General features: G+C 37.8%; 1 protein-coding gene across 5 annotated transcripts in view; it reads left to right on the forward strand.

Moving 5' to 3' along the window:
* The window catches only part of NBEA (neurobeachin), a gene marked incomplete at both ends in the record, with an annotated part of 621684 nt that overhangs the window by 504948 nt on the left and 103015 nt on the right, over positions 1–13721 (forward strand). For all 5 annotated transcript variants that reach the window (XM_080719963.1, XM_080719960.1, XM_080719962.1 and 2 more), the window contains 3 exons: positions 4374–4491; positions 4809–4911; positions 10096–10211. In XM_080719963.1, coding sequence (XP_080576089.1) covers positions 4374–4491; positions 4809–4911; positions 10096–10211 — 337 coding nt within the window. The remainder of the gene's footprint in view (positions 1–4373; positions 4492–4808; positions 4912–10095; positions 10212–13721) is intronic.

Raw genomic sequence — 13721 nt, forward strand, 5'->3', positions numbered from 1 at the left:
CAACCTGATGCAAAATTTAGATTTTTACTTTCAAAGAAAAGTCTTTGCAGGGTCCTCATATGTGCATTGGATGACTTGAGAACAGTGAAGCCATCACTAAACACATACTTTTTAGGTTACTCTATATTAGCTGCCTTAAAAGAAAAAAAGAAGATGAAACTGATTTGACAGCCATATACATGTTTCTGACAACATTATACACGTCTGATACGCATGAGTGCCCAGCAGCCCCGTTCTTCTCCAGCATGATCACCAGATAATATGTGTTAAGCACACATTTGGGTAGTGGTTTCCAAGGGGGTTCTGTTATGTCTGCCTTCGATCGCCTTCCCTGTGCCTCAGCGCAGAGGTGGCTGCGGGGCAGACCTCAGAGCAGGAGGCCAGCACTCCTCCTTCCTTCACTTCTTTTGGATACAGGCACTTTGCTCAGAACAGTTCAGTGGTCATTTATTGATAATCACAAATTCCATAGGCTTTGGGATAAAGATGGCTTAATATTCTTGTCTGTGACCTGTATGATGTATAAAAATTATGCTCACTCAACTTTCAGAAAACAAACCTAAACAGGGTAGTTAGTATTTATTGATTAGAGCTCATCATATATCAAATAATCTGAAGAGGCAGGCACACACAAGCCAAATGAGATGGGAAGGTTGACTTAACAAAGAAAAGAAAAACACAGACCTCAAGTAGAGATGAAATTATTTAAATGACTTGGGAGAATATCTTGGGCTATAATGAAAAACAAACTAAAAGAGTTATTATAGAAGGTCCTGAAACTTATAGGACATTATGTAACCAGTATAGGTATAAATAAAACACAGGCAATTTTATAGTATCAGTTCATATTTCAGACCTGGGCTTGCTGCCCAGACTTTTATAGAAACATACCATAAACTCGGCATTTAATCGACTATAAATGATATTCCTTTACATTCCTGAAATGTATACAAATCGATTAAAGTCTTCATCACTTGCCTGCAGTAGCATCCCATCTGGTCACTGTGCCTCCAGGCTCAGAGCCTTCCTCTTGGTGCTCCGGGTGCTCCCCGGTGGTATGTCCAAATCCCACTGTGGATCAGCCTGGATCTGCTCAGGGGAGAGAAACCACATAGCAACCTAGGGAAAGTGTCACAAATAATTACAGTACAAAGTATCACAGGAGACTGGCACTTGAAGGCAGTGGCTGGTAAGAAATATAGATAATCCTGTAGAATAACTAGCACTATAAAGAATATTCTAGTACTCTTAGGGGTGTCATAGAACCCAAGGATGGAGGAGCCTGCTGGAGCTCTGTCCTCTAGAACTTTCCTATTCTCTGTGGGGCCTGGTGAAGCTCTTGGTGGGAGGGATCCCACCAGAGACACTACAGAACTGCCTAGAGTTAGGGGAAGCCTGAGAAATCCGTCCAGCATGGGTGCTGCTGGCCATCACACACCACAGACCCTGGACCCTGGAGGGAGCTGCCAAGGGAGCCCCGGAACAGGAAGAACAGACTTCCTGCAGTCTCTCTTCATACCCTTTCCTGACATCGTCCATCATCTTCCCAGCTAGCAGAGGAAAAATATGTAAAGAGCTCAAACCCATCTTCATTCAAGGGCACAGAAAAAGTAATTAAGGGTTAAGGCAGAACTGAAAGGCCATAAATTCAAAATTGGCACACTTTATAAGGTAAGAGTTTTACATGGAATTCTGGAGGAGTCCAGCGAACTTAGGTGTTTTGTGCTATTTGTTTGATTAAATATTCATTCCATCATAGTTCCCAAATGTAAAAATGAGTAAAGATATTACTCTGTGTGTATACGTTAGATATTTCTATACATACAGATATTTAGCTATCTTTCTGGCATACTAGTATTTGTAGAAGGGTTCCAGCACTGCTTTTTGTTTGTTTGAGAGAGTATCTCTTTTTTACTCATTTTACTGCTTGGGTTTTCAAATGGTATTTTAATTTTTTAATGAAATAACAGAGTTAAATCTGGCATGGTGCACATGCTCGTAATCTCAGTCCTTGGGAGGCTGAGACTCAAAGGTGGAAGGAGAGCCTCAGAAAGTAGTGAGACTCTCACCAACCTAGCAAAACCCTGTTTCAAGATAAAAATAAAGTTTGGCTGAGGGTGTAGCCGTGGGGTTCAATCTGCAGCATTACTACTACTAGTGGTAAGAGTTGAAGATATTTTTAACTATTTATCTTAAAATATGTCTTACTTTAGACACACAAAAGAAGTTAGCAATCCTGTATTAGTATTTCTTTTCCTTTTTTTTTTCTTAAGTATGTTGGGAGCTGGGCGTGGTGACGCACACTTGTAATCCCAGCATTTGGGAGGCTGAGACCAGAGGACTGCAGTTCGCAGACAGCCTCAGCTACTTAGTGAGGCCCTCTGCAATTTAGTGAGACCCTGTTTCGAAATAAAGAATAAAAAATAGGGCAGGGGGTGTAGCTCAGAGGTAGAATGCCCCTGGGTTCCATCCCAGACCCGCAAAATAAATAAATAAATAAATAAATAATTAAATAATTAAATTAAAAAGTATGTTGGGCTATGAAATTCAAATCTGGAAACCATTAAAACTAAATAAGAACTCACAAATATAAATTTTGGCAAGTCACTGTAACCCTTTTGTAAAATGTTTAAAAAGACATTTTGCACTTAGAATCTAAAAACATTTGCCACAGGATGTCCAACAAGAACATATTAACTTAGGAGCATAAGTTACAACTAAGATAATATACTTTACATTGATTGTCTCTGCTTAAACTAACCAATAATAGGTATTAGTGGCTGTTCAAAAAAGACAAAAATCAGATGAAGTTAGGAAATTTTTCCAAGGTACTATTAATGAATACCAGAGCTAAGATTTAATATGAGTCTGGCTCCAAAATGTTTCAGGACTTAATAGGTGTCTGGCTGCTTCTAAACCCTTCTCATTTCTAGAAGACAAAAACTGAATCATGTGTTAGAAGATGTGATTGTTTAAATTTTTAAAAGGCTAAAATATTACATATATATATATATACATTTCATATTTATTGCTCAAAGAAAGGGAATATAAAAAGAATTTGGAACTTGTTTTCAAAGCTTAAGACATCAAATGTATGCAAGACTCAGTCACTAGTTTTCATTAGTATATACCAATGCAAGTAGAAAAAGTACTTATGTATTGTTAATATATGCTGGTGTATCAAGAAGGAAAGTGTATATTGCAGACGGGCAGCTGTTGCTTGATTGAATATGGATGGTTATAGATCAAGTGCAAATATGGCTGGGTGCTGAGATGGTTCCTGAAGCCCAGTGTTGAAGCCAGGCTCACTGTAATTACCTAGGCCTTCCTCTTACTTTAGAAACACAATTGCTGCCGGGCATGGTGGCGCACGCTTGTAATCCCCGCGCTTGGGAGGCAGACAGGAGGATCATGCAGGTTTGAAGCCAGCCGCGCTGGCTTAGGAGACCCTGTTTCCAAATAAAAATGTAAAAATAGGTCTGGGAGTGTAGCCCGGAGGTAGAAGGGCTTCCAGGAACCCCAGTACCACCAAAAAAAGAAAGAAAGAAAGAAACACAATTGCTAATGTACCCCAGTTGCTGCTACAATAAGCCATCACATCTCCATTCAGGCAAGAGGGCGAAAGAGGGCGATACATGACTCATTCTATATGCTTTTCTAAAACATCTTCAGCTGCCTAATGTCCTTCCTTAGAGTTGCAAGGTTATTTTAGAAAACAGGGAACAACATTGTCATGATTGGCTTAGACAGTGGGTCAGCAAATTCTGGCCCCATTCCAAATTCATCCTCTTTTGGGTGAATAAAGTTTTCTTGGACCAGAGACAAACGTATATACGTACACATTATCAATGGCTGCTTTCACGCTACCATGGCAATGTTGCAGAATTTCAACGGAGACCACGTGGTCCACAAATCCTAGAAATATTTCTTATCAGGCCTTTTATAGGAGAGGTTTCCTGAGCCCTGGCTCAGGCCAGTCATGATCCATTGCCTGGAGTGACCAACTGGACACTTTGGGGAATAATTGGGCTTCCATTAAGAGAAGAAGAAAGGGGAGAAGGAACATTAAGAGAACCAACAGTGTATGTCACAAATGACTACGAGGTCTAAGAAACTATGCTAGACTTGAACATGGTCACATGTTTTCTGTTTTAAGTCACAGGGCCACCTTAAACATGTAATTACATTCCTCATGAGCAAACTAGGTCAACTTAGAAAGGCAGAAATTTGGCAGATATCTCCTTATTTACTTGATCTACAATATTGTGATATGTCATGAATTCAGAAAGATAATCTCCAATATACTGACTAAGATACTGTCAAAGTATTAAATACATCTCTTATTGATTGCACTTCCCTTTAAACTGTTTTAGGTTCTTGCATACACGGAGGGGCTTCATGGAAAATGGATGTTCAGCGAGATACGAGCTGTATTTTCAAGACGTTATCTTCTACAAAACACTGCTCTGGAAGTATTTATGGCAAACCGAAGTAAGACCTCTTAAATCACTTGAGAGAAAAATGTGCTCAGATTTGGATGTTATTCATGTACATAGTATACTATCTTGATTTTGCCAATGTATTTCTTTGACAAGCTCTCGCTAAAACAAAAATTCTTTAAAAGTAAAAAAGAATTGATGTGTTTGAAAATGTTGACTGTTTCACATGGGCAGAGTTATAGAGAAGGCTGATTTCTATGAAGACTCATTACCTCCACAAATAAATCATGAATCTTGAAAATTATTTCTTAAATTGATGGTTAGCTCTACTGTGGTTTTCTAAATCATGTTCTTTTCTTCTTACCACAGCCTCGGTAATGTTTAATTTCCCTGATCAAGCAACAGTAAAAAAAGTTGTATATAGCTTGCCTCGGGTTGGAGTAGGGACCAGCTATGGTTTGCCACAAGCCAGGTAATTATATCATATTGCACATTATCTATGGTTTGTTCGTATATTTCATTCTCAATATGACAGAAATGTCGATGCGGTTGTACCATTATCATTATTTTAGAGACCAATGAGTTTTTATTCTCTGTGGGCTATCTGTAGGGAAAGTGGTTGCGAAAAGAGCTATTTTAAGAATGCCAGAATAGCTTGGACAGATTTTTATTTAAAACATATCTGAGTAAGTAAAAAAGTTAATGCTTATCATACTTGTAATGATAGGCATAGAATGAAAGCATTTTTCTTGCTGAAATTTTATAGGAAATATACCCCATCCTTGAAATTTTTGTGATTAATTGCTTTGTAATAGCATATTTATAAATGATGGGTATTAAGTGCTTCTTCAGCAAAATAATAGTACTCTCAGAGTTAACTAAGATTAATTGTTATTAATTGTGGTATAGTTTTAAGCATTACCTAAATCTTTCATCTTGATGGTTTGGAAGGACTGTTTTGAAACCTCTTTTTATTAAAAGATACTAATCTAAGCAGAAAACACAGTAATTATGGATATTGTTAATATCAATTAGTATACTTTTGACTGCAAGTTACGAATATCAGAGTAAATGTAGGGATTTTTTAGCCACTTACTAGGTAGGGGTGTGTGTGTGTGTGTGTGTGTGTGTGTGCATGTGTGTGTGTGTGTGTGTAATGTAAATGATCTAGAGTTAAGGCATTGTCAATATTGGTTCAGAGCTTCAATGATGACCAGGACCTCAATTTGGCCACATGTTTACAAAATCACCACTAATGCACCAGGCAACCCACCTTCACACCATTACAGTTAGTAGGAAGAAGATACAGAGGATTTCTATTTAGGCTTCTCTGTTTTAGGGAGGAATATGTTTCTTAGAGGCCTCCAGCAATCGAATGGGTAACTTTCCCACTCCTAAAACAGTCAAGAGTGAGTTTGCTGGCTTGACCCAGTGATTTCCTAGAATTTATGGCAAATATACCTTGCCTCCTTCCTGCCCTCTACCCAGAGAGAAGAGGGATTGTGTTGCTGCAGAAGGGAGATGGGCTTTGGTAGACATATAGCCATGTCTACCACAGGACTATTTTGTCCCTGAGGATTATCACATGCAGTGCACCACCTGGAGGGAAAGAAAACTAATCTTTGTCTATCTTCCCTTAAATAGGTTACAGACATTTTAACAACAGGAATTGTGTTTTACTTACCTTTAATCGACAGCACCTTGCAAGGTTTCTAATTGCAGAAGTGCTTTTTAAGTGCTTTTCCTCTGGAGTTTCCTTGTTCCACATCTTATCTCTTCTCCTTAAGAATACTGGGCAAGGACAACTCACAGACCTGTGCGCACATACTCAGGACATTTGCTAGTATAAGGAAAGATTCAACTGAGATATTAGTAGATGATAAAGTGCTTACATAAAACACAGGTCAGAGCAAAAACTGCATTTAGTCCATCAAAGAAAATGAGGTCAGTTTTGCAAGACTTGTTCTTATTGAATGAAAGCTGACTCACAGTAACCACTACTTCCTTTCCAAAGTGCTTACAATTTTTTAAATCATCAGTTCAAGAATTTTTCCAGGAATGAGCATTAAGAACTCACATATAGATCTAACTTTCTTCTTTTTAAGAGTAATCTGCTGCCTCCTGGCATCTTTCTTAATAACCATGATTGCTAAGAGATTACTGAAGGGGTTTCTAGATGGCTTGTGTAATCTTCCATGCTCTCTGGCTTGTCGGAACCTGAATTAATTTGAAAAACAACCAGCGGCTTTTTTTCTATCTTCCCTACCTATTATAAGTATCAATTATCTCTTCATATTTGATCTCTCTTGGACTTTTGGAAGATTGTTGATCTGGATAGAAAACCTGGAAGTAAAATAAACGATCTGCAGTGCTGCTTCTCTGTTACTGCATAGCACCATATTAGCTCTACACACCCTTTTGTTGGCCTTGGCTTGTTTCCTCCTGAAGGCTCAACTCATTCTTAATTTCCTAATAATGTTCTTCTAGGCTTAGTCTCCTGAGAGATTACATGTCTAAGAGTGCACGTCTCACCTCCAGAGGAGTCTTAGAAGTAGTAGAAGGGGTCTGGGGGAGCATGGAATGTAGGCTTAGCCCTGCCACTTATAAGCTGGGTAACAATAAGAGCCTTGGATTTACTAGAACTCAGTAAATATTGGTTGAACATATGAATAAGGACAGGCAAAAGAAATGACAGTCATCTACCATAAAATAGGGATAGTTTCTTTGCTGGGATATTTGAGGATCTTTTTATAGTACAAATGTATTTTGTAAAGTATAAATACACACATACACTACACACACACACACACACACACACACACACACACAAATGCATACATACATATAAGTGGGTGGACAGGTGTATACATGTGCACATCCAAAAGCATGTGCTGGGCTCATGTGTAATATCTCATCAGAGGGCTATCAAAGGGCAAAGATAATGCCTGGCTCCTACAAGTAGAAGGTCTATGGGATCTTGATAGAATCCTAAAGGAAATCCTAAAGGAAACATTATCAAATTAAAAGGCAGATATAAAACCAGAACAGTTGACTTCAGAATCATTTAGCCCACTTCTTGGGCAAACCCACCAAGGGGATCACATTACAAATAGGATTGTTGCTTAATGAGCAAGGTTTAGAACAAAGGGAGTATTTCCATTAAGCTAGCATAGGCTAATGAATACTCCTTGAATTAATTAATGTTCATAGCTGTTGTTAACTGAGCACTCCCCATGTGCCAGGGACTGTACTCTGTGTTTTAGTGTATAAGTATGATTTCCCTTAATTCTGAAAACAGCCACATTCATTTTATTATAAATATCGACACATATTCATTGTACAAAGTAATGGGTTTCACTGTAACATTTTCAAAAACACAGACATCTTTCTAAAACAACCAGATTCTTAAGACAATGAAATTGTCATCTTATTTTACAGATAGAAAAATTTAGACTTAGATGATGAGTTTCTCATCTTGACCACTTTCTTAATTTCCAATGTCCCTAAAAACAATTTTCTTCCCACGGTGAGGAGAAAACACTAGCAGACACTTGCCCATATTCTAGACTTCATACTGATTACTATTCTTTTTTTTAATGTGTTTTTTATTTTCTCAGTGCAGTTAAGGTAATTTTGCATTTGATTAGATTTTCCATTTGCAAAAAATAAAGCTGGTTGTAGTTATAGAGATGATGACCTAAAATGGTTGCCTTTGCTATGATGCTCAATACATTTTACGTTAAAGTTTCAGCAGTAGATTGTACTTCTTTTCAGTGACATCTTCGTGAAACTGGTATTTGGTGGTTGCAGTATTCATTAACAGAAGCTCCATGAAAAAAATAGTGGGAATCAGGGGAAATGAAGGTGGTAGTGTCAGATTTGAATTCAAGGTTTGAAAAACTGTGCAGTACCCAACAGGGACACACATTCCGTTAGTAGTCAGGCTGATTTATGGATAAAAACCAAATATCACCTCTCTTTCAATTGATGAGTCTTATGTTTTCAAATAGCTATTAAGTGGTTAAGATATTGTGTTAGTCCATTTTGTATTGCTGCAGAGAATACCTGACTGGGTACTTTGTAAAGAGGCTTATTTAATACACAGTTTTGGACATCAAAAGTCTGAGATCATGCAGCCTCATCTGTTCAACCTCTAGTGAGCCCTCCTTGACTGTCACATCATAGAGAAGCAGAAAGGGAAACAAGTGCATGCAGAGGGACCAAGCACATAAAGTGGCTTCATGTTATAACAACCTATTCTTTTGAGTTAACTCAATCCAGGAGATCAGCATGAACCTCTTCCCAGGACAGTGCTCTATGACTAATAGAGAAGCAGAAAGGGAAACAAGTGCATGCAGAGGGACCAAGCACATAAAGTGGCTTCATGTTATAACAACCTATTCTTTTGAGTTAACTCAACCCAGGAGATCAGCATGAACCTCTTCCCAGGACAGTGCTCTATGACTAATACCTTTCAGAAGACCCCACCACCAACCCAGGCACCAAGCTTCTAGCACATGAACCTTTAGGGAACATACCACATCCAGACCATAGCAGATATCAAGAACTTAGGGAGTAATGTAGATGTGACACTTAATGAAGAGAGCTGATAGGTGTTTCTCTTGGCTAAGGCGTGCCATAAAAAATTATTAAGACACTAAGAGTGCCACAAATTTTTAAAGTTTGGGAACTTTGCTGATCACTTTAGAAATCCAGTAGTTTTATCATATTTTCTAAGTATACCAGATTTAATTAATTTTAGATAAATAATTTGAACCTGGAAAGTATAATTTGCACAAATTATCCTGATTTATTTGATTTCATTTTATTTTGGTGGTACTGGGGATGGAACCTTCTACCTCCCAGACCTATTTTTTTTATATATATTTTATTTGGAAACAGGGTCTCTTAAGCCAGCAAGGCTGGCTTTGAAACTGCGCGATCCTCCTGACTCCACCTCCCATGCGCGGGGATTACAAGCGTGAGCCACCACCACCACGCCTGGCTTCTTTTTTTCTTTTTATTAGTACATTGTGGTCATACTTCTTAATGGGGTACAAGATGGTAGAGGCATATATGCACACATCACTCATTTAGCCCTTCCTCACTTTCCACCCCATTCCTCTGCCCCTCCTTCGGAACCAGTACAGTTTTTCAATTATTTGCTTTTTACCTCATGCAAGAGAAGGATTTTATGTGCGTAAGAGGTTTTGCACACTGTGTATATAGACACAGGGGTGAGAAGCTCAGAGACAGTCATCATTGTTATGCCAGATTTGAGTCATGCTTTCAAGCAGGGGACTGACTCGATATCTGTCTTGCATGGAGTGGATTTACTGTATTGCTTTAAAAGTACTTGATCTCGATATATTTTGAGTATCTTTGTTCTTGTCTACTTGTAAATAACACACTTGCAGCTATTTTTCACAAATAGAGTTACTTTCAACTGGCTCATCCTACATAATTATCTTCTCTATAATATAATTCACAAATACTGATTTCAACAATTACAAGATATTTTAAAGTTCATCATCTAAGAACAAACCTTGAATCATTTTAAGTTGAATGATACTGAATCAATATATTAGTTAACATAAGATTTCTTTAAAGCAACGAGTTAAAAGAAACTGTTTGTCCTGGTATGCTTAATTGCTAGGAGGATATCACTGGCCACTCCTCGACAGCTTTATAAATCTTCCAACATGACTCAGCGCTGGCAAAGAAGGGAGATCTCAAACTTCGAATATCTGATGTTTCTTAATACTATAGCAGGTAAGACATCTCACTCTAAGCTCACAATATGTTTATGTTTTCCAAAACATAAACATATTGGTAATATGACTTGATATGATACGTTTTTCTCTTTGGAATTCAAATGCAACATTAAAATAAATATTGACGTGCTCACATTAAATCTTATCAGAAACTGTACAAGCTAATTCCAGCCAAGGCTTTGGCTGCGCTTATTGTTGAAGAGGCTTTTCCTTGCTCTCCTTCTGCCATCTCCTTTGCTGACAGCTTTGTCTGAAGGTTTATTAGAGTCAACAAACCATTGCCAGGGAGTGTCTGGAAATAATAATGGGGAAATGTAATTTCACTACTTTGTCATTCTCAGCAATAGCAGCCAGACAGGAAAATAACAACAGGATGCTGCCTAGTACACATGTCACCTAGATTATGGCATGATTAGGTTACAGCATCTTTTTTATTTTTCTTAAAATTTTCAAATAAAAAGAAGAACTCAAACTACATTTTCTAAATGACGAGGAACTGTCATGAACCTTGGCAGTCACTATGCTTATGAATTCAAATGAGGTAGTGGCTTTGCTTTACTGCTAAATCAGTGGTTGTCAGCGGTTAAATATATATCTATGGTATTTAAGTACCTCATTCTTTTTTCTTAAGTTGACGTCCAAAAGACCTTATTCATGTTGAAATACAAGAGTGTACATCTATAACTAGGCTCCATGAAAACTTACTTTTTTAAAAAAAACCGGCGCATTGTAATCATACATCACGATGACGTTCCGAGTGATAAAGGCATACAGGCACGGAGCAATCAGTAGGCCCTCCCCCAGCTCCAACCTGCCCCTTCCCCCTCCTCATACAAGACATGTGATTAGCATTGATAACAGTGTATGCCCATCGTGTCCACTCAGATGTTACCCTCTTCTAGTCTCCCTCCCCTCTCTCCCCTCCCTCATTCCATTAATGTTTCCTCTTCTTTGTCCAGAGTCCCTCCTTTGTCCCAATTTCTCTCAATGAGGGAAAACATCTCCAACTTTTTACTTTTTGTGACTGACTGATCTCAGCATAATAGTCTCCACTTCCATCCAACGCCTGCAAATGACATTTTGTTCTTCTTTATGGCTGAGTAGAATTCCACTGTGTATATATCCCATAATTTTGTAATCTATTCATCTGTTGATGGATACCTAGGCTGATTCTACATTTTGGTAATTATAAATTGCGCTGCTATAAACATAGATATGCATGCATTACTATAATAGTCTTGTTTCAACAAAAACTTTTTACAGTCAGATGAATATAAATAATTACATAAATGCATATGTTACTTGTGATTATTGTTTTGTTATGAAGGAATGATCACAACAGTGAGCTTAGAGCAACACCTGCTTTGAATCGTTGCTTTAGAAAGATAACTACGGCCAAGTGTGGTGGTGCACACTTGTAATCCCAGTACTTGGGAGGCTGAGACAGGAGGATCATGCAGGTTTGAAGCCAGCCTCAACTACTTAGTGTAAACCAGCCTCAGCTACTTAATGAGGCTCTCAGAAACTTAGTGAGACTCTGTTTCCAAATAAAGTATAAAAAATTAGGTCTGGGAGTGTAGCCCAGAGGTAGAAGACCCCTGGGTCCTATCCCCAGTAACACACACAAAAAATAACTATGTAACCATACTCATTTTAAATCTATGTATGGAAGTATGAATATAGATACTATAGGCATATATTAAATATGTATGACTTAGACACATATTAGGCAGACAGGCAAATATTATTTGTCAACAAAAAGGGATAGATAATCCTGAAATTTCTTGGCATTTTAATCACTTAATATATACATATATCCACACTTACACTTATGTATTAGTATATATAACATATATACATATATGCACTTATATATTTTCAAGTAACCTATTTATTCCCTCAGAGTTAAAAATGTGCTAATGTGTTATACTATCTAATTAGCACATTATTTACATACATAGAATGAACTTCAAAACCTGAAATGTTAACCAGGTGCAGTGGCACATGCTTGTAACCCCCATATTTGGGAGGCTGAGACAGGAGGATCTGCTGCAGGTTTGTGGCCAACCTCAGAAACTTAGGCCTTCCCCACCTTAGTGAGACCCTGTTTCAAGATAAAAAATAAAATAGGGCTGGGATGTAACTCAGGTAAAATGTAACGGGGCTCAATCTCTAGTACCACAGAAAGAAAAGAAAGAGAAGAAAATCTGAAATGTAAAGAACTTAAATCATTAGCATTTACCCCTCAGTATTTGAGAAGTTTTGGATCCAGGTGGTACCCTGCCCTGTGAATACCAAAATCTGACCATGTTCAAGATTCTCATATAACCTATACCCATCCTCCCATATACTATGTCATCTCTAGATTACTTATAATGCCTAACAAAATATAAGTGCTATGTAAATAGTTGTCATACTGAAATGTTTATGAAAAAATGACAAGATTATGAAGCTCAGTGCATTCAATACTGCCTCGATTTTTAGAAAAATAAATCGAGCCACTAGTGGTTGAGCCTGTGGATACAAAAGCCGCCGAGAGAGCCAGCTATATTCAGGTAAACACAGCAGCAGAAAGAGCCTAAGCTTCAGTCCCAAGGAGAAAAGAGAGAGAGTCCCAGATCTGCCAGCCTGTCATAAAGCATAAGTTGGATTTTCAAGTCTTACCTCTATCTTGGGCTTTTAATTGTCAATAGCAAAGTTTAAAATGTTTGCATGTATTATAACAGATATGTTTGGCCCTAAGCCATCTTGGTTTATACTATTATTTTAAATGTGTTCTTGCTTTTTCTAATGTTTTATTCTTTTTTTTGCCACACGAGTAATTTTTTGCCCATCTCATTAGTGATTTATACTGTTAGTATCTTTTTATTTGTTCTCCTACAAATATGCTTAAATTTTTAAAAGCCTCCTAAATTGTATTTCTCCTATTTTGGGGCTCAAAAATGAATCAAGATAAAAACTTTAACCTAATTTTATTTTTAGTCATTGTCATATTTAAAAATATAATTTTCGAGCTAGACCCAGATTGCTAATGTCTTATCTCTTGAAATTCATATCGCATTGCATATTAAGAATTTTAAACTATTAAAAATTTCTTCTTGCCGGGCGTGGTGGCGCACGCCTGTAATCCCCGCGCTTGGGAGGCGGAGACAGGAGGATCGCGCAGGTTCGAAGTCAGCCGCGCTGGCTTAAGAGACCCTGTTTCCAAATAAAAATATAAAAAATAGGTCTGGGAGTGTAGCCCAGAGGTAGAAGGGCTTCCAGGAACCCCAGTACCACAAAAAAAAATAAAAAAATTTCTTCTTATTCATACAGTATATTATATTTAGACATATGGTTCTACACTGGACTTTTCAGTATACTATCCTCTTTACATTTGTATGGAATGTTTTTTCTGTATTCTCTACATTGTCTTTCTTTTATCTGTCCTTGGAAGATTTGTCAGAATTCAGGGCCAACCAGGCGTGGTGGTGCACACCTGTAATCCCAGTACTTGGGAAGCTGATAC

Source organism: Muscardinus avellanarius (assembly GCF_963383645.1).
Source record: "Muscardinus avellanarius genome assembly, chromosome: 2".
NCBI lineage: Eukaryota > Metazoa > Chordata > Mammalia > Rodentia > Gliridae > Muscardinus > Muscardinus avellanarius.